Source organism: Pseudophryne corroboree, chromosome 1 (assembly GCF_028390025.1).
Source record: "Pseudophryne corroboree isolate aPseCor3 chromosome 1, aPseCor3.hap2, whole genome shotgun sequence".
Taxonomy (NCBI): Eukaryota; Metazoa; Chordata; class Amphibia; order Anura; family Myobatrachidae; genus Pseudophryne; species Pseudophryne corroboree.
In genome coordinates, this window is record NC_086444.1 from 23,704,246 (window position 1) to 23,725,889 (window position 21,644).

Sequence of the window (21,644 nt, forward strand, 5' to 3'; positions counted from 1 at the left end):
AAAGAGAGATGGAGGGGGAAAGAAAGATGGAGAGAGAGGGAGAGGTGGAAGAGAGAGAGAGAGAGAGAGAAGGAGGAATAGAGAGAGCGGGAGGGCGGGAAAGAGAGAGGGAGAGGTGAAAGGGGGAGAGAGAGAGAGGGATAGGGGGAGGGAGAGAGGAAGATGGGGAGGGAGGGAAAGAGGAGGAAAGGTGGGAGGGAGAGATGGAGGGAGGGAGAGAGGAAGATGGGGAGGGAGGGAGGGAGGGAGGGAAAGAGGAGGAAAGGTGGGAGGGAGAAAGAAAGATGGAGAGAGAGGGAGAGGTAGGAGAGAGAGAGAGAGAGAGAGAGAAGGAGGGATAGAGAGAGCGGGAGGGAGGGAAAGAGAGAGGGAGAGGTGGAAGGTAGAGAGAGAGGGATAGGGGGAGGGAGGGAAAGAGAGAGGGAGAGGTGGATAGGGATGCAACTAGGATGCACCAGGGGACTATAATGATTCATTTGAAATGTGATACTTGTATATATGTATATTAATGCACCTCAGCTGCGCCCCTGGAAAGTACCAGTCGGCCGGTAATTTTTCTACGTAGTGAGAGAATATATCTTGAAAACCAGGTCTGCCACCTATTAAAGCGCAATGCTTAGCTCGCCCCCATTGTAGCTGGTGATTATGTGTAAGAATGAATGCGGTCACGGGGTGTAATCTGTTGTCTTTGTCACCCACCAGGCCACTGGAACCTTTCCACCATCACGCAGAACAGAAACAGCAGGACTTCCGTTTTGTCTACGAACCGCAATCCGACCAGCTGCGGTGCGGCCTCGTACGCCGGAACGGGCTGATGCCCCTAAAGTTTGTTCCGCAGCCCGATCGAGTGGACTCATAACAGATTGTGGCGCGGAGCGCTCATGACACTCGAAGACGGGGTTCATTCTGACGCCGGCGGGAGGAACGCGCCAATCTCCCCCTGGTTCCTCCCTAGGACGGATTCTCTAACATGCTCACTGTCTGTTTTTTAACCTCTCCTAGGAAACTGGAGCATCTAGATTTGACAGGTGTGGGATAGGTCCCGGTACTACAGTATTCTTTCCTCCTGCGCCCAAACCAACGTGCACGTGTGCTAGCCGTGATATTGACGTGAGCTGTGCATGCAGACATCCTAGAAGAACATGTGACTTTTCCCAACGCTTTCAGAGACTCGTTACCGGCCGGTGACCAGACATCACCGCTCCGCAGTTCCCCTGTCCACTCCTGTACTAAGCACTTAAATGTTCAAGAACTTTATTTTAGAATAGTTTATGCAAGACAAACAAAAACCCATACAGTGTCTGACCCAAAGAGCTTACACTCTGTTTCTCGGGATCCCGGGAGCGCAGGGCATGAAAGTTAATTGTTATCATGTATCAGCTTGGCTTCAAATTTTATTATATTGCTTCCCTTTAATAATTCAGATGGATGAAGGTAGACGAAGGATGTGCGAGAGACTAGCAGGAGAACCGGAACGTTATGCTGTGCCGGATGCGGCACGATGATATCTGGAACCTGTTATTTCAACGGTGTGTAGTGTCCCAAGCGGATGTAGAGAGACGTCAGGTTGAAGGTTGAAGGGTCAGTTGGGAAACGTTGAGGTAGAAATGGTTAGGTCCGTAGCGCAAGGACCTGGCTTGTATTCGGAGCTAGTGCGTTGGATATAATGAGAGATGATTGAATGTTTCTGGGACGCAGGGGCCAAGCACTTCTGGTACAAGTTCCGGACACTTACAAACTGTTGCGATAGAGATTGGAGCATCAGGTTTGGCCAGCTCTACGTACGGCTACGTAGCGCGGCGGAATGGGACTTGTAGGAGTTTTGTGAATGATCCGGATTTCCCATATATAGTTTCATAGATGAGAACGATGTCGTTTGACATGGAGAATCATTACAGCTATTGTGACGTAGTAATAATACCATTAGCTATTACTGGAACGACTGTATATACTAAGCTAATATATCCCTATTCTAACACGACGCGTTACTCATTGTCGCACTTTGGATTCTCAGTGAATTGTTGATCTTATAGAGCTTATACTCGCGTCTGATGAACACAACAGACAACGGTTATAAATGGGGGGGGCATTAAACTAGATTTTAGCGTGATGTCAGCGCTGCGGTCACATGACCCCACACCACCACGCTGTATTTGCGCTTTATTGCTGAAAACGCACCGCCCGGTGAGTGTTTGTACTGGATATTTGGCGGATCCGGGAGTTGTACAGTTACTTGGTTGTGCTTGTACGTGTGGATAGGGCGAGCTGTGTATATGAGCGGACGTGGCAGAGCAGTGTGTGTGCTGGCTGCTCGCACTGCGGTAACAGACGCTGGGGGGGGTCGGCGTAGCTCAGCTAAGGATTGGGCTGGACGGCACTACTGTATATATAGATTGGAGGTTTCCCGCAGATCTAATAAAATATCGATGAGCTGCTGCTGTCCTTGATGTATCAGTCCTGGGTATAAATGAAAATGAAAGGGCAGCTGCCCGGGGGCGCGGATCTGCGGCTGTGGGTATGGGAGGCTGGCCTGCCGCTGTCCACTCTGTCCTGTGCATGAGCCAATGGGGGGACCAGGAGCAACAGACTGCAGACCCCGTCAGCTCCCCTGAGCTACTGACATGCTGGGTTCTCTGCCTGGACTAAGACACCCGCAGTATTTTATATCACATGATACAGAATCCAGCACGGTTCACACGCACCGGTTCCGGGAATGAAAGAGACCGAACATATTGTCTCAACTTCTCCAAGTATTAAAAGTGCCAACCAATCAGCTCCTGTCTGCCAAGTTTGGCAGCTAGGAGCTGATTGGTTGGTACTGTATCTCTCTCCACTTTATCTCTCTCGAAGTTTTGATAAATCTCCCCTGGAGTCAAGCGTATAAGGTGGACGGAGGCTTTTAAGGTGCAGCTATCTCGCGAGCACAGCTTAGGCGGCCATATTGTGGGCTGAACCATTATCCGCGAGCGCGCAGCTTCTAAGTTCAGTGGGACCTATTCGCATTTCCCGTCGCAGCTTCCTCGTGAAGTAATAGGCGATTGGTTTTCACGTACAAGTTGGCCGCTTGAGTGGTCGGCAGGTGGTCTTTAAATACTTTAATACGAGTGATATTGGGGCGGGGGGCAGTCAGGTCAGGAGAGTTGGCAGGAGGAAGGGGTGTAAAATCTGGGCTCGCCGTGGCATTTCTGTACAGCTGAAGGTGTCTCTAATACTGTATCGCTTTGTAGGTTGGTTATGGGGGTGGCAACATCTGTCTTTGTGTATACAGCTATTCAGATATATACGGCACTGCGGAGCACTTCTGGCGCCTTATAAATAACATTTACTAATAATAACTTACTATAATGACATGAATATCATCCGCTCTATAGCGCCCCCTGCTGGCACTGCCGGAGACACTTATAGAACTTCTGTAGTCTCTGCCAGTGACTGGGATGGGAAAATCAGCCCTTCCCAAATCTGACCTGAGATTGGGCTCCTTTCACCCCCGCAAAGCGCCATACACATGAGCTGAGGGTCTTCTGTCGGTAGGATCCCACCGTTGTGTTATAACATGTTATGGCTGCATTACAAAAACACAACATATTTCTCATTTATTTCACTGGCCATACCAGGACAATGTGTTGTAAGCGCAACGCATCCAAAGCGTATGAAAAACGCATCTGTGGCACAACTAAATCCCGTGAAGGGTGCAAGACGGGCTCCCTTCGCCAGCAATTTAATTCCCCCCAAAGTGATAAACAAAAGGACTTACCGCCCATCGCAGGACTGGTGTGGCACAGGGATAATCGCACACACCATCTGACGGTCTCATGTTATTATTTCCAATTACGTTATACACCCTGGTGCCCAACACGTTCCGCGTGACCCTTTGTCGTTCTCTGAAGAGCCCTCTTTCTGCCAGGGGTTGGGGAAGGGGTTAGACAAAAGAAACCACCGGCGTATGTACATCTGCTCGTGCCGAAATTAACCCTTTGTTTCATCTGCGCCTATTATCTTGCTGTCTTCTGCCATATATATGTATATTTATTGGTTTGTTTATTTATTACGCATATTAATAATAAAAGGTGCTGAATAGAAGCGGTGAGCGTGGTGAGGATTTACTTCCGACGCGTGCGCGGTACACAGGTCAGTCCTGCACCCATGTGATATATAGTGGTTCCGGTGCCGTGGTGAGAGACTGATGGACCCACATGCAACACTGTACATGTATGTTTGTCACGGCGTGCATCTGTGTGTGTGTATGACGCTGCATGTTGTGTGCGCTGGATCTCCATACACGCAGGTCACAGAGCTGCCGCAGCTCTGTGTATATATATATATATATATATATATATATATATATTAGTCAGATCTCAGGTGGTGCATATGTCACTAGAGTCCTCCAGCCTAGGACAATGGGGGTCATTCCGAGTTGATCGCTCGCTGGGTGTTTTTAGCAGCCATGCAAACGCTATGCCGCCGCCCACTGGGAGTGTATCTTAGCTTAGCAGAAGTGCGAACGAAAGGATCGCAGAGCGGCTACAAAAAATATTGCGCAGTTTCAGAGTAGCTCCAAACCTACTCAGCGCTTGCGATCACTTCAGACTGTTCAGTTCCTGTTTTGACGTCACAAACACGCCCTGCGTTCGCCCAGCCACGCCTGCGTTTTTCCTGGCACGCCTGCGTTTTTCCGAACACTCCCTGAAAATGGTCCGTTCACACCCAGAAACGCCCACTTCCTGTCAATCACTCTGCGGCCAGCAGTGCGACTGAAAAGCTTCGCTAGACCTTGTGTGAAACTACATCGGCCGTTGTGAAAGTACGTCACGCGTGCGCATTGCGCCGCATGCGCAGAAGTGCCTTTTTTTTTTTGCATCATCGCTGTGCAGCGAACATTTTCAGCTAGCGATCAACTCGGAATGACCCCCTATATCTGGCAGAGGGGGACACGGAGATTTGCCACAGTGGCCCTGGTGGAGGACCCTCTGGTATGAAAAGGTAAATACACAGAATATAAACCACACACACAGATTTATTACAGGTAAAAGTAATGATTGTCGCCACTCTTTGTGCTTTATGATAATGATTCACCCTCATTCCACGGCTTTGGCATACGGTGCATAATCACTGGTTCCTGTTCCTCCACCATGTATGTGATGCTATACAGTACCGTGGGATGGAGATGGACCCATGAGTGTCCCCATATGGTCAGAGGTGAGGAGGTCTGAGCCCCCTGCTGGCCACATCAGTAAGTACACAGCTCTGCGCGGGAGGAGGTGGGGCCCACTGCGCAGCCGGACAGGAGTATAATGTTCTGCAGGTTCCTTCAACGGCTCCTAATTCACCGTCTGCTTCTGCATTGTGCTCTGACCAAGTGCATCCTGGGTGAGATTTCCATAGGTGTGCCCGTACTGAAACTTGTAACCTGTCAATCAGGACGGCACTGGGTCAGCTTATATTACTTATAGAGGTCTGGTTATAATGTCACAAGCTCAGATCCAAGACATTACAATGGTAAGATTATGGGCTCTATGTACTAAGAATTGTACAGTGATAAAGTGAAGAGAGATAAAGTACCAGCCAATCAGCTCCTAACTGCCATGTCACAGGCTGTGTTTGAAAATGACACTTAGGAGCTGATTGGCTGGTACTTTATCTCCATCAACTTTATCTCCATTGAAGGCTTAATAAATACACCCCTTTATCTCTCTCCAAGGCTTTAGTACATCTGCCCCATTATTAATGAAAGTTCTTTATTCCTAACCAATTTCCTTTAAGACTGGATAATGTCCCAGGAGACGTTTATCTAGCTGGGGCGGGATGAAGGAGATTTTAATAAAATTGGAGACTTTTTACAAATATTTATATAATACATGAGATAACCGGAAGCTACAGGTGAGTACTCCCAGCTCCCCGGATACTCCCCTATTGGGAGTGTGCCGTCACAGTACAGATGAGCCCAGGACGTGGTTTGGGACTAGACATGTGTTACTCGTTATGGTTTTCAGATAATTGGGGGAGATAAATTACATATAAAGTAACCGGTGATCTATTCCAACAATATTCCTGGCGGTTATTGTATCCGCTCATCAGACACAGAATCCAGCCTGGGGTTAATCTCAGGTTTGGGGAACGTTTCCGCGATCTAGTTTCCGACTATGGGGTCTATTCATGAAGCAGTGCTAAGATTGGAGAAGTGAGCCAGTGGAGAAGTCGCCCATGGCAACCAATCAGCATTGAAGTAACATTTATAATTTGCATACTATACAATTGTACGGAGCTTCTGATTGGTTGACATGGGCAACTTCTCTACTGGCTCACTTCTCCACTCTTTTCACTGCTTCATGAATAGACTCCTAAGAGCCAATATGGTAAAATCCTTCACTGACGAGAGTCCGCACTTTTCCATGAAGGTACATTGGATTACGCCGGATTACAGGAAGGATTATACGCCACAGTTGCTGTATTATGGAAGATTGTTTTTGTCACCTGCCTGCTAAATGGGATTATTGCACAGGTCATACCCAATGGTTAGGATATGCTGAGCCTTGTAGTTCTCCTAGGACACCGCAAAGTGCCATGTTCAAGGAGACTATGGGCAAGTGGCAGGTTTGCTGTGGTTTGGAAAACTGGCATATGGCATGGTGCACATACTAACCTGGCACATATCCCGTGTAGCGAGGCAGTAACCCCAGTTCCTCTAAGTAGATGTGGCTCTGGTCGGACAGCGGCTTACTCTCCCCTCGCGGGTCTTGCTGCTCCCCCACTCCTGAGCTCTTTCTCAGGGTTTTGTGACCAAACTCCACCATAGCTCTGTTGGTGGTGATAGGATAGCCGGTGCCAAAGAGGAAACGTGAGCGAGGGACGTACCCCGTGTAACCTGTGCGGACAGGAGTTCTGAATTACAGGAAAATATATACTGCAGAATGCACATCTGATATAAATCAATGCGAGGGTAATTCCCTGAGCTCAGAACGTGTTATTCTACATTTACATATTTATATGAATGGTAGCTGCCACTCCGCATCATCTGCCAGGGTAAGACTCCAGTGCAACACTGCCCTCTGGTGGCTGTTTTATTGGTGGCAATCTGGGTGGATGACAAGACCAAGGAGGATTTTGCACTACACTTCGTGGTTTGGTGCTTTGTGAATGAGGCCCGTCATTCGATATTATGACCTGAGGTCTTACACGAGAGGTCAACACGACTCACCAAGAATATTCTACAAAATGTGGGGTATGGGAACATATACAAAGCGGAGGCAACGCAGGGGAGAAATACGCATATGTCTAAATATTTTCTAACATATATACTTGTAAACTGGATATTTTTGCTTATATCTGCTGATTCAGGTGGGATATATAATAGCCGCTATAATGTACTTTATCAGGCATTCAGTGGGTTACTAATGACAGCTTCACGTTATTGCTGTAATCTGCTAATTAGTTAACCCTTTCTTATGCGCAGAAGTTAAGAAGGTCACCTCTTATGTGACGGTAGAGGAGTGTGTATTGCACAGACGCGTCTGCAGGAGACTGGGTAATATGAAACAAACTCTCATCCAGACATAATCACCTGATATGAAGTACTTGTGTGGGTTCTGGTCCTCCATGTAGTAGGGAGAGAGCTGGATTTGGTAGGCGCTGGGAGAGATGTAGGAGACCGGTTTGTTGGACAGGACTGGAAGCGGAGTCCTGTATTTGGCGCTGATGAGCTGCAGACACAGAGGTGTTACCAGCACAATCACACAGCCATGATAGCAGCATATAGCATGGAGAGGCCACTGAGGCAAGTGTTAGATACCAGCGACTAACGAGCTTCCCGACTGTCATTGCCATAGATAGTTAATGCTTTAAAGAGTAACTCTGCTCCAAAATAATAAGAAAGTGCTTTGTCTAATTATGGGGTCTATTTATTAGCCAAAATACACCCCTCTTTCTCTCCCCCCCCCCCCCCCCAAAAAAAAGAAGATAATGCAGAAACTTTGAATACTTCTGCACGAAATTGGAACTTGAAGACTCATACATAGTCATCTCCTTACCCATCATCTATCACCATGGCAACAAACTACTGCACTGCTTCCATGTTGCTCTATTGTGTCTATGGCAGCGGCGGCCGTGTCTGAGTCTTGAACTGACTATTTCATGTATCAGAAGTTGTTCTAATAGACTCTGGTTCCTCAACATAATAGTTTCATAAGAAAAATACAATTTTAAGTGGGGTCACACATTATGTAGATTCATACACAGGGATACAGAAACCAGGACCTGTATTGGAGATGGCAATGTATAGATAACTGGTGATACTCCCAGTGATGGGAGTATCTCATACACCTGTATCCCCTGTATGTTCCCATCAGTGTAAGGAATAGTGACTGTAAAATAACAGAAATGGACGTTATACAGCTACAGAGGCTCTGCGGCCCCTATAGGTCCATACAGTTCCGTCTGGCGCCAGGCGGTTTGCAGTGTAGTGTGGAGAAGGTGCCTATTGCAGCTTCTCCGCTCTTTCTGCTACTTGATAAGTCTCCCCCACAGTGAGAAGGAGGTGGAGGTGAGCCCGGCCTCACCATCTTCTCCTGCTCTGTATGAGGCACCTTCTGGCCCGTCTGCAGCTTATTGAGCAGCATCTGCTCCTGGCGCTGGCTCTCCTGCAGGAGCTGCTCCCTCTGGAAGTCACTCAGGGCGTCTCGTGTGGTTTCTGCATAAGTCTTAGCGTAAAACTTCTGAGCTCGGGGGATGAAGCCTGAGAACACAGGGAGAAATGGGAGACATAGTTATTAATGTAGCCCAAAGAGAAAATACTTTAGAAGATATCCCAGTATGATGCCCCAATAAGGGCCTGTTTCTGCGACTTTATACACACCGTCCGCAAGTGCGGAATTCCGCGGCAGTCAGCTGCTAAGGAGAGTATCCACCCATCTTCATGCGTATGGTTGCACCACCCGCTGTTTATTAGTTGCCTATTGCACACTGCCACATTAGTTAGAAAGTCCATCACCTGGTCCTTCTGACTTGGGTTGAAACCTCAGTATCTGAATTGCTTCATTAGAAATATTTGGGGTTTAGTTCCACATACAAAAATGAAACTGCAGCAGTTCCGGCATATCAGCCAACAGTCACGATTTTAAAGGGTCAAAAGAGGGGTGTCTTGCTATAAAAGGGTGTGGTCAGATGGATATGGGTGTGGTCAGGGTGCTTTTTTTGACCCAATATTTGGGAGTGGTCACAGGTGTGACCACTAGTACAGATATAGGGGGAAATGTATCAAACCTTTGAAAGGGGACAATCCGCTTCTAGCTATCACTTATCAAGTACATGCTATAAAATGATAGGTAGCAGCTGATCATGGGCGACTTCACCGGTTCTATTTGGAATACTTGATACATCTCTCCCATAAAGACATACAGATTAGGGAATTGGGCCCTGTGGGGCCACATTACCAGTGTATCCGGGGATCATTCTCCAGGCGACTTTCTGATCTCCCATCCGTGTCTTCTGCCGTCTTGTGATGTCCTGGGAAGAGCCGGTGTCACTGTCTCTACGGGGCGGAGGGTACGGGTAAGACTGGAGCACCAGCTGCTCTGAGTGGCGGACATCAGGACTGGTCAACAGCTGGCTGGTCAGCTTCCCGTACGTCTTACCCAGGTTGTACTTGTACTGAGGACAGAAGCCGCCGTACCTGAGAGGAGCAGACAGACGCATGAATCTCAATACTGACTTTCATTCAAATAAGCAGAGGCAGCCGGGGTCACGATGGTCATTTAGGGGCAGCAGGGGTCACCAACTGGTCTCAGCCCTCCACCAGGCATGTATGGGGAGGATGAGAATAGTAGTCATACAGAGGCGCTGATTGCACAGATGGCAGCTAAATGGGCATTAAGCCGCATTTGTTTAACCCCTTCCTTACCTAATACGTGCGGGTTTGCACAGACACATATGTGTATTCTCGCTTTCTGAGCGTCTGCAGAGCGACATCATGCTAGATACGCTGCGCAAGCCCGGCTGGCGTCCTACTCAGAGATGTGACGCTACTAGAGGACAGTGCGCAGCTCTAGTGAGCCGGCGGCTTTGTCGCAACAGACATTCTGAGCAACCGTAGGTCTGCTCGGAAGATTGATGGTGCAACCGATCTTCAACCGATGGTGCGTCTGGGTACGCAAGGGCGGATTAGAGCTGCTGCTGGTGGGGCCTATTTATCAAGTAATACAGCCCATAAAATATACAGAAACTGCTGTTAACGGACAGAATAGAGATCACAATGTGTATCGCGCCTTTTTTGCATTATGCATGCGCAGTATCGCAACCGGGTCCGGAACCCAGTGGTCAAATGATTGCATGTGCGATCAGTTCACTTCTTACTGATCGCTGGGATTAGAGCCCGTGTCTCGGTGACTAGGAATGGTACATTCCCCCCAAAAAAAGAATATTATTGCCACGATATGCAGCGATAAGGATTATTAATTTCCGGGGGCCTGGGCAATGTAAATGATTATGTTTAAGCTGCTGCTTCTAGAGATAGAACTATTATTGTACACTGCTAACTGGTGAGAACCTGACAATTAATTAAATCTATGCTACAGATACCGGGGGCTGAATAATTACTGGAGCCTAGAACGATACTTTATTGTGTTATTATATTATCCTTTGGGGAACAACAGTTTTATTATACAATATTTTCGATTTGGCATATCCTCAGTTTTCCTGTATTAAATGCGATTTATTTGTCTTCCACTGGAGTAATTATGTATTGTGTGCGGTTATTGGTAAGGGAGGGAACGAGGTCCTTCATACCTATACAATAGGCTATAAGGGTTCCTCAAACTGACGCCTGGTGACCCCCCAATATATTAATGCTCGGATGGAGGCTCCCCCAAACGCCAATACCTACCTGAGAAGAAAACTGTGCCAGTGTCTAGTGACCCTGTCACCCATCAGGACCATATTACACATGAGCGGGTGTTACATATGTATAAAATATAACATGTAATACAGTATATGACAAGTTTCTACAACACACAGCGCCCCCTGCTGGCAAATGGTGTCATGTAAGATAAGTAACGGAAGGGAGGAAATAAATCAGTTTGTCCAGCAGTATATTGTGCTATAAAATAATAATAATAATAATAACTAGCTGATGTGCCCAGTTTCATGAAGGCAAAGGATTGCTGGGCGGAACATTTTGCCCCTTTTCACCCCCTTTGGAGTCGATTTAAAAAAAAATCCGGCTGCTTAGTGGGTGGCTGCAAATAACGGTCACAGTTTCCAGACCACCCAGCAGGTCACATGTTCCAGGTCACCCAGCTGGTGCAGAGGGAAAGTTCACCAACTGTCACATTTTCCAGAGCACAATGGTGATGCATTGCAAATGGCAACTAATTACAATGCCAATTTTTTTCTGTAAATCTACAGGCCAAGACCTTCAATTTGGTATATGATGTGCCCTGCTCAGACAACGGCATCATAGAAATATATCACTCATAAACGTCGTCCTTCTGCTATTAATATATAGATAGTAGTAGGACACATTGCACTCTCTTAATTAAGCTTCAAAAAACATTCTGTGGTATATTCTGGGATCTTCAGTATCAGGATGTGACAGTCGGCATCTCGACTGCCGGTATTACATACCAAACCCCTCTTACGAGACGCTGCTATCCTACTTTTGAATACGGCGTATATATTCATTTGTACAGTCCACCAGTTGCACACACGCACCTACGTTATTGAAGCATGTGACCCGTCATGGGAGCGATGGTAAATTGCTCCAATAGGTTAGGCCAAAAGTTTCTATTGTGACATTCAGGAAAACATATGAAATAAAGTACATTGTGTTTATATGTCATCCTTAGGGTCAGTTTTGTGGCCAGGGACAGAATTCGCTTCTGGTTGTCCACATAGTATATGACTGGCAGCCACCAGCTCTGGTTTTGTCTATTACATTGACCATAAATAATATTAATTGGTCCTTGACCACCAATCCAGGGCACCCCTGCAAGTGCCCCGGGGCACCCAGTGTAGGATCCACTGGGTTAGGTAAAGTCATTTAGTAAATAGAGCCATAAATATGCAGCATACACCTCATTAGATGCATTGATGCAGCTACTCCAGGCACAGACAGGGCAGGAGCGCCACCTAGCAGGCAGAAATAGAGAAATGTTGTCATGCAGATAATATTTTAAAAAGTTTAAAAAAAAGGGGGGGGGGGGCAAAAAAAAGGGGGGGGGGGGGCATCTTTAGAACCTGAGACTGTCCCTGGAAATTAGGGATCGGTGACAAGTATGGGTTAATCCTGTGGCTGCACTATTTCAGGTCCCTCATGTTGGTGCTGTCGCTATGGAGACGTGTACACTCAGGGCCTGGGCCTGCAGCCATGGGAGTCACACAACACATTGTGTTATTGTATCCAGCACTGACACTTTCTGTAACAATCAGGTCACTGACACTGCCCTGCCCTGTCACCAGTGGGTCATATTTCCACAGTAATAATGTATGTGGCTCCACTCGCTGGTACCCCACCGTGCCGACAGCGAGGTCATCTGGTCGCTCGCCGGGTAATTCTGTCACTGCGTCACCGTCACGTTTGTAAAATCTTCTGATTTTCACTTTATTTAACTTAAGTGTACAAGAGAGAAATAAAAGGAATTCAATATTGATAAGGACCCTAATTTATAGAACTGTTTCAGCGGTGGACGCAGTTGCAGTCGTGACTGCGTCATTGTACGCAGCGTGCCTGCAAATTTATGCTAATGACGCAGCCGCTGGAATTTGTATAGAGTTGCCTACTGGTTGTGTCTGTAATCTGCCGCATTGCGCAATAAGAGGCACCATCGATCGCAGATCCGTCACACCATAGATCTTCCTATGGTTGCTCAGAATGTCCGGCTGCCGTCGCCGGTGGCGACACGCCTGCAAAACGCCCGTATCTGAGCAGTTACCCCCCAGGAACACCCACCAATCTGAGGTGCGAGCAGAGATCCGTCTACAATTGGGCTTTTGGGGGACTTAATTGCCGTTTGGCATCTTGACAGCAGCGGCCAGTAGTGTGTAGAGGTCTAGCTGTGTTATGCGGCTAATCCTCTGCTTTTCTGGTGCGACATCCCCAATACGCCCGCGACAGCACAAACAATTGAATAGTTCCCGTCACTTTAGATGGGAACTGCGAGCGCTATAAAACAACTGAATACCCCCTTTGAGTAAAATGAAAACAGATTTTCTTTGTAATTTATTATATATATTTTTTCATTACCAGGCAGAACTGTGCTATGACATCACAGAAGCCAATTTTATTCTTTGGCACATACACAGTATACTGAAATCCACGAGCTTCGTACGCGTTGTGACATGTGGGAATCAGACCCTTAATAACAGCTTAAAAGAACAATACGGGCTCCAAAAAAAGTGAACGCAATACAACACAGCGCAACACTATCAAAGGCCCAGAGGGGATGGAGAATCCATGGTGGCTAGCGTCAGAGGCGATTGGGTGCCTTGCCTGGTGTTAGGCTGGGCACACACTTGCACATGGCACATCAGAAGTGACATCGTGCATGATCTCCCCCGCAAACGTTTTCGTTCATAAACACTGAATGATATCGTTTGCTTCTCGTTAGTGACGACATTCTCCCACATCCAGGTGCATGGCGATCTGTACAATATCTTCAGATATCAAGGTGAAAACGAAAGATATTGTACATTGTTAATGACCCACGGGAGTGCGCATGGTAAACGATATAGTGAATACACACTGGACGATGTGAACGAAATATCGTCCGATCTGTCGAATCCTACGATAAATCGGGTGCACATCCCCAAGTGTGTACCCAGCCTTAAGGGTATGAGATGAGAGTGTCAGCTCCTCTGCTCCTGTTTATCATTGATTATTATGGTTTATCATATGATAGGAGTTCAGGCCACGGTACGTACACACTCGGTATTGCAGCATGGGGTCTGGGACTCCAGGTCGACAACAAAAAGGTCGACGCCAATTGGTCGACACATCTTATGTCGACGTGTACAAAAGGTCGACATGGACAAAAGGTCGACGGGAAGAAGGTCGACATGGAAAAAGGTCGACATGAGTTTTTTATGTTTTTTTGGTGTCGTTTTGACTGGGAACCCCAATTAGTGCACCGCTTCGCTCGCCATGCATCGGGCATGGTGCCTTCGCTCCGCTTCGCTCGGCACAGATTACCATTCCAATCGTAGTCCACGTGGATCGTTAAGTATGAAAAGGTTCCAAAAAAGAAAAAAATTGTGAAAAACTCATGTCAACCTTTTTTCATGTCGACCCTTTTCCATGTCGACCTTGTTCCTGTCGACCTTTTGTCCATGTCGACCTAAGGTGTGTCGACCAATTGGCGTCGACCTAAGGTGGGTCGACCTTTTTGTTGTCGACCTGGAGTCCGGATACCTGCAGCATGAACAGCCGACTGACAGGTGGGAGAAAAACACTTCACCTTCTAATCTCTGTTCCATCAACCCTCATATAATCCATATTAGTGGGCGACTTAAAGGGCAAAATCTTCAGTGTCCTTTTAAAAAAGGATCGAGAGCAATAAACCTTCATGTAATATATTGAAAAGTGTGAAACAGGAGTTAATAATAATAATAATAACAACAGTAATATTATTTATAAAGCAGTTATCTCCCAATAGGACTCACAGTGCTTTACATTTGCTTACGTCAGCTAATATATAATAAAACTTTCCATATAAAGCATTCTGTATAAACCACAACACTGTTTATCGGAGCCAAACGCCGGCTCAGGTGTCAGTATCATTCACGTCTTATTGCGGTGAGATCTGGCAGCGACCGCCACGCTGTGGTGTCACCGGAGTCAGCAGCCATTGGCCTGCATGTCAATATTTGAACATATTAAAACATTTCTATAGCGGTTCCGGCTCCTATGTTTGTATGGCGGGGATACTGTGCAAATATTTTACAAAGTTTGAATTCGACTCTCAGCTCCTGAGACGAGACGCACTGCGCCCAGCTGGCACGGCGCGGCATTGTGACTTCAGCTGCAAGTAAAGTGTTATAAATGTAAATAAAATCACCTAATTTAAATAAAGAGGATACATGTAATGGCTGTTATAGAAACAGGCCCAAAGTAGCAACAGAATATTTGCCCAGATTTATCAAGCCTTGGAGAGTGATAAATAGCATGGTGATAAAGTACCAACCAACCAATCAGCTCCTAACTACCATGCTATAGGCTGTATTTGAAAAATGACAGGAGCTGATTGGTTGGTACTTTATCACCATGCAATTTATCACTCTCCAAGGCTTGATAAATCTGGGTCATTGTCCTTTATGTAATGCTACACACTACACAGCGACACTTCATCACCACAGTCACAGTCACACCTAGCTACACAGGTGTGCACCTACACTACTCCCCTAGCTTCCTGCACTGCCTCTGCAGCTGCTCAGCCCGCCGCCTTCTCACACACAGCTGCTCAGCCCACCACCTCCTCACACACAGCTGCTCAGCCCACCGCCTCCTCACACACAGCTGCCCAGCCCACCGCCTCCTCACACACAGCTGCTCAGCTCACCGCCTCCTCACACACAGCTGCTCAGCCCGCCGCCTCCTCACACACAGCTGCTCTGCCCACCGCCTCCTCACACACAGCTGCTCAGCCCGCCGCCTCCTCACACACAGCTGCTCAGCCCACCGCCTCCTCACACAGCTGCTCAGCCCGCCGCCTCCTCACACACAGCTGCTCAACCCACCGCCTCCTCACACACAGCTGCTCAGCCCACCGCCTCCTCACACACAGCTGCTCAGCCCGCCGCCTCCTCACACACAGCTGCTCAGCCCGCCGCCTCCTCACACACAGCTGCTCAGCCCACCGCCTCCTCACACACAGCTGCTCAGCCCGCCGCCTCCTCATACACATCTGCTCAGCCCACCGCCTCCTCACACAGCTGCTCAGCCCGCCGCCTCCTCACACACAGCTGCTCAGCCCACCACCTCCTCACACACAGCTGCTCAGCCCACCGCCTCCTCACACACAGCTGCTCAGCCCACCGCCTCCTCACACACAGCTGCTCAGCCCACCATCTGCTCAGCCCCACTGCCTCCTCACAGACAGCTGCTCACCTCACCGCCTCCTCACACACAGCTGCTCAGCCCACCGCCTCCTCACACACAGCTGCTCAGCCCACCATCTCCTCACACACAGCTGCTCAGCCCACCGCCTCCTCACACACAGCTGCTCAGCCCACCGCCTCCTCACACACAGCTGCTCAGCCCACCGCCTCCTCACACACAGCTGCTCAGCCCACCGCCTCCTCACACACAGCTGCTCAGCCCACCGCCTCCTCACACACAGCTGCTAAGCCCACCGCCTCCTCACACACAGCTGCAGTGCGGGGGTCCCACATGTGCTATTCTGTGAGTGTGGGGCTTCAATATATTCCGTATATTAGGTCAACAGTCACTATGACGACATAATGTTGACACGAGAATATCGACACTGATGAAATGGCGACATAATCCTAATGCCAACCATATGCCCGTCAGCCCTTTCTCCCCTGGTGCCAGCGCATGTGCAAAGAATCAGAAATATGACATTGACTTCATATTTCTCGTGAAGGCTTCAGGACTACGGGACTGGCACCATATTGCCGCAGCGATCATCGGAACAGCAGAGTGGGCGCCAGCAGGACGCAGTAACTGGAATGGGCGCAGAGTGTTCGGTGTGCGACCCCCTGGACCCAGAGGCCCGTGTGCACTACACGCCTTGCAGCCATTATACTGTAGATACGTCAATATGTTCAAGGACTTATTGGTGACAAATTGCAAAAAGGTTACTAACACCAATCAATGGGTGTGATACGCTCTACCAGCGTTCGGTATGCCTGCAGTCAGAAGACTGACCACAGCATCCAGATGCAGAGAATCCCGATGGATAGGTAAGTACACTTACCCTCCCCCAATACCCCCCCTAACCCTCCCTTGCCGCAACCTAACCATAACCCCCCCTCCACAGCCTAAACCTAACCGTTGCCTACCCCCCCCCCCCCCCCCCCCTGTTTTGCGTTAAACATGGCTTTTCTCTGCCTAGTGCTATTCACAGAGCGGGTTTCCGCAAAGACGTTCCTGAATTCCCCTGCCGCTCCCCCGCTCTCTGCGTCTGAATCCCATCACCATTCTGTGGTATTACTCAGTAATGTACATAAGCCACGTGGGAGCGATGAAAACCGCGCAAACCCAAGGACGTGCGAGCAGACGGATGGCGGCATAATCCCACTTACAGTCCAGGTTTTAAGGATATTCATGGTTGTATCAAACTGACTGAGGTACTACCTAAATGTCACCTGTGCTGAAGCATGGATATCCTGAAAACCTGGACTGTAATGGCAGAATTTGGGAACCCTGCTTAGGGACCTTCACGCTGCTAATCTGTAAAAGCATTTTAACTTTTTGTTTAAGTAAAAAAAGGTAAAAAGCTAATTTCCGCACCCATAGCAACACGTGCAGAGGCGGGAAGGGAGAGATGCTGAAACTGGGCAGAAATAATGGTGACTATCTGCGACTATTTATACCACAAATGGTGAAACTGAAGTTACAATACGTGAAAAATACCAACGCAATAGTCGCGGCGCTGATCCATAAACTTCAGAGATGGGAGAACGACGCCTGGAAAAAGCGAGGAATATATATATATATATTTTTCTGATGAATAAATAAGTTGTGTCAGGGGAAATGTATGACGTGGGTTATATAATATCACACGCAGCAGCTTCTCCACTTACCCTGGGATATAATGGGGGTCTGGCGTCATCAGGGTGGGGCTGATCTTGGGGGGGAATGTAGCTGCCATGATGAGGAGAGTCCCCCCTGAGACGTCCTGTGGGTTTCCCCTGGTGTCTGTGTCACTCAGTGTTACTGTGTCGCTGTGTATTCTTCTCAGTTGTTAGGGATGGTGAGGAACTTGTTTGGAGGAGGAGAGGCCGGGCTCCAGGCAAATAGAGGAGAGGCGGGCGGCACAGCTCAGGTACAGCACAGGGGACACGTGTGACATAAAGTCACATATCTATAGCTGCGGCCACTCACAATACAACAGCACAAGTGTCAGGACATAATGCTGCATGCACACAACAGAAATCATTGTGTATATTCCTCTAAATCAGGCTCTTTGTGAGAAAAGCAGATGCAGAGATGCAGCTAAGGAGGCACCAACTGATTTGCAAACTGTGCATTAAAGTGCCTCCAACCTCAGACTGAGGTATTGGGGGTGATTCCAAGTTGTTCGCTCGTTAGCTGCTTTTAGCAGCATTGCACACGCTAGGCCGCCGCCCTCTGGGAGTGTATCTTAGCAGAAGTGCGAGCGAAAGATTAGCAGAATTGCGAATAGAAATTTCTTAGCAGTTTCTGTGTAGCTCGAGACTTACTCCTACACTGCGATCAGTTCAGTCAGTTTCGTTCCTGGTTTGACATCACACACACGCCCAGCCACTCCCCCGTTTCTCCAGACACTCCTGCGTTTTTTCCCTGACACGCCTGCGTTTTTCCGCACACTCCCAGAAACAGTTTCCGCCCAGAAACACCCACTTCCTGTCAATCACACTACGATCAGCAGAACGATGAAAAAACTTTGTTACGCCTTGAGTAAAATACCAAACTTTTGAGCTAATTTACTTGGCGCAGGCGCACTGCGTACATTGTGCATGCGCAGTTTGCGACTAATCGCTCCGTAGCGAAAAAAATAACGAGCGAACAACTCGGAATGACCCCCATTGTGTGGCCCTTGCTGAGCGGAGGCATAGATTGTCATCCAAGTAATTACAAGATGCCACAGGTGCGGGGATTAGTGGGACTGTCATGAAAAGCTGGAACTGGCTTTAATTGCAATCCTGCTATTGATTGGAAAAAGTATTTCCATCGAGCCAGGAACATCGATGGTTGCTAACCATCGGCTTCCGATGTCCATCCCTATCCATGTGCACTTTATACTCCAGTTCTCCATCCAGGGTTCGACTGGCCCATAGGGGCACAGGGGAGACTTCTAGTGAGTTTAAAGGCTCTGCTTCTTTGGCTACAGGACACCATTAGCTCCTGAGGGTTTGGAACACTAGGTACGCCTAGAGGCTCATTCCCAGAGCCCGCCATCACCCCCCTTGCAGAGCCAGAAGTCAGGTGAGTAGAAGAAGAAAAGAAGACTTCAGTGACGACTTCTGAGGTACCGCACAGCGATCGCGCTGCGCGCCATGCTTCCACGCACAGTGGCACTGTAGGGTGCAGGATGCGGGGGGGGGGGGGCGCCCTGGGCAGCATATAAATCCTCAAAAAGGCACTGGCAAGAGGGGACATAAGTGCCAAGGCACTGTCCTAACCCCCGCCAGTATAAATATTCGTTGGAAAATAGCGGGATGAAGCGCGCCATTGAGGGGCCGGAGCTTCCTCCTCACAGCCACACAATACACTGCTAGTCATAGGCAGGGTGCAGGGCGCAGGGGGGGCGCCCTGGGCAGTTAATACACTCGTTTTTTGGCAAAAGCATAAACACACTCTGTCCTACCCCCGCCAGTGAAATTAATTATTTAATTAAGAGCGGGAGAAGTACGCCATTATGGGGGGCGGGGCTTCTTCCTCACTAAGCCAGCACACTTCTCAGCGCCATTTTATCCTCAAGAGAAATGCTGGTCCTCCCTTCACTACTGATTTGTAACAGGGTGTATATAAAAGGGGGGGGGGGGGGGCGAGGTATATGTTATATTATAAAGCGCTGCAGGTCTGTATGTTATATTTCGCAGATTTGTGTGTTTACACTGGGGTGTGAGCTGGCTAACCCTTTTTGTGTCCCTCTGACAGAGGTCTGTCCCCTATCAGTCCTGGTGGGTCTGTAGGTGTGTGTGATACACGTGGGTGACATATCTGAGGCAGGGAGTTCCTTCACGGAGGAAACCGTTTGGGGACACAGAGTGGTAAGGTGGTGACGCTACCGGCACACCAAGAGCCTGCATGGGTGCATGAAATACGTGGTGGTATGCATCATATCAATAAGAGATTAGATAAAGCTGTATCTAATGCTGCATGCTGAATATGTAGAAGATATGTTGGCCAGCATTCTGTTATTCCATCTGCAGGCGACCCTCTCTGGGTCACAGGAAGTCCATTTGAATGTTATGGCTACTGCTACCGACACGGACTCTGAGTCCTGTGTCGACGAGGGGGACTCCAGGGAAATAGATCAACTCCCTCCCACGGGCGTAATATATTCTTTCCCGATAGTCACCCCCTGTGTTAGATAGTGCAAGGTCCAGGTTGACAAAGAAGGTAATTCTCCCTGCACCTGGCACGGGTTCACTAAAAGAGCCGGCAGACCGTAAGATGAAAACTTCATTAAAATCCATTTATGTTGCTAATGGTACACTGCTCAGACCCACTATTGCCTGCGCGTGGGTGAGTCGCGCTATTGAAAAATGATCAGAATGTGTGTCCTCAGAATTTGACACGATTGATAAAGATGAGATACTCCTTAAGTTAGGGATTATCGAAGACGCTGCCGCCTATATGCTAGAAGCAATGAAAGATATTGGACTCTTGAGTTCACAAGCCGCTACCATAGCAGTATCGGCTAGGCGGGCGTTGGGGATTCGCCAGTGGAACGCGGATGCAGATTCCAAGGAGAAATATGGAGGCTCTCCCATATAAGGGGACGCCTTATTTGGCGATGGACTGGATGCATTAGTCTCAGTGGCTACCGCAGGTAAGTCGACATTTTTGCCCTCTGCACCTGCACTGGCAAAAAAGATCACCCTCACATGCAGTCCTTTTTCGGCCCAGTAAGTACAGATTCCCCTTATTCGCAGGACGGGGAAGAGACGAAAAGATGTCTACAACGGCTTCAGATTCCAAGAACAGAAGTCTACCCCTGCTTCTGCCAAGTCTACAGCATGACGCTGGGGATCCCTCGGGGGAGGTAGCTTGGGTGGGGGCACGTCTAAAAACTGCTCAGTCAGGATTGGAGTCAATCTGACCTGGATCCCTGGGTGTTACAAATAGTGTCCCAGGAATACAGACTGGGGTTTCAAGACGTTTCCCCATGCCGATTTTTAAAATTGACCTTGCCAACGTCTCTTTCAGAGAGAGAAGCACTTCTAACGGTAATTCACATTTTATGTCAGGACCAGGACATAGTCCTGGTGCCTGGGTCACAACAAAGGAGAGGGGTTTATTCAAGCCTCTTTGTAGTTCCGAAACTGGACGGCTCGGTCTGACCGATCCTGAACCTAAAATCTGAATCTCTACTTGAAACATTTCAAGTTCAAGATGGAATCACTGGGGGCAGTGATCTCCAGTCTAGAGGAGGGGGATTACAGGGGGTCAGTTGACGTAAAGGATGCTTACCTGCATGTTCCCATTTATCCTCCTTACCAGGCTTAGCTGAGTTTCGCGGTTCAGGATTGCCTTTACCATTCCAGACGTTACCTTTCGGTTTCTCCACGGCGCCGAAAGTTGTCACCAAGGTGTTGGTGGAGATGATGGTTCTCCCGCCTCAAGAAGGGGTCAATATAATTCCGTATCTAGAAGTTCTCTTGATAAAGGCGAGATCCAGTGAGCGCGTGAAACAAAACATTGCGCTCTCCCTGTCCATAGTCCAACAACACGGTTGGATTATAAATTTTCCAGGAAAGATTATTTTGTC

The 21,644-nt window shown here is 48.3% G+C and overlaps 2 protein-coding genes across 6 annotated transcripts in view; one reads left to right on the forward strand and one right to left on the reverse strand.

Annotated features, from left to right (window-relative positions):
• The window catches only part of RUSC2 (RUN and SH3 domain containing 2), a 176,537-nt gene extending 172,457 nt beyond the window's left edge, over positions 1–4,080 (forward strand). For all 5 annotated transcript variants that reach the window (XM_063957708.1, XM_063957691.1, XM_063957715.1 and 2 more), the window contains one exon: positions 703–4,080. In XM_063957708.1, coding sequence (XP_063813778.1) covers positions 703–859 — 157 coding nt within the window. In that variant the 3' untranslated portion in view covers positions 860–4,080. The remainder of the gene's footprint in view (positions 1–702) is intronic.
• Positions 4,081–4,996: 916 nt separating this feature from the next.
• Positions 4,997–17,921, reverse strand: CIMIP2B (ciliary microtubule inner protein 2B). The gene is made up of 6 exons (XM_063957731.1): positions 17,749–17,921; positions 9,426–9,664; positions 8,553–8,728; positions 7,559–7,697; positions 6,641–6,862; positions 4,997–5,407 (listed from the first exon to the last, which is right to left on the reverse strand). Exons 1-6 carry the CDS (start codon positions 17,814–17,816, stop codon positions 5,319–5,321), a joined length of 933 nt encoding a protein of 310 aa, XP_063813801.1. The 5' UTR covers positions 17,817–17,921; the 3' UTR covers positions 4,997–5,318.
• Positions 17,922–21,644: the final 3,723 nt, after the last annotated feature.

Excerpts from the sequence above, each read along its gene's own strand:
- CIMIP2B (XM_063957731.1), bottom strand. The coding sequence starts at position 17,816 with ATGGCAGCTACATTCCCCCCCAAGATCAGCCCCACCCTGATGACGCCA. Across the intron at positions 8,729-9,425 it reads AATGATCCCCGGATACACTG|GCTTCATCCCCCGAGCTCAG; the intron begins GTAATGTGGCCC and ends CTGTGTTCTCAG. Across the intron at positions 6,863-7,558 it reads ACACAAGTACTTCATATCAG|GTTACACGGGGTACGTCCCT; the intron begins GTGATTATGTCT and ends CTGTCCGCACAG.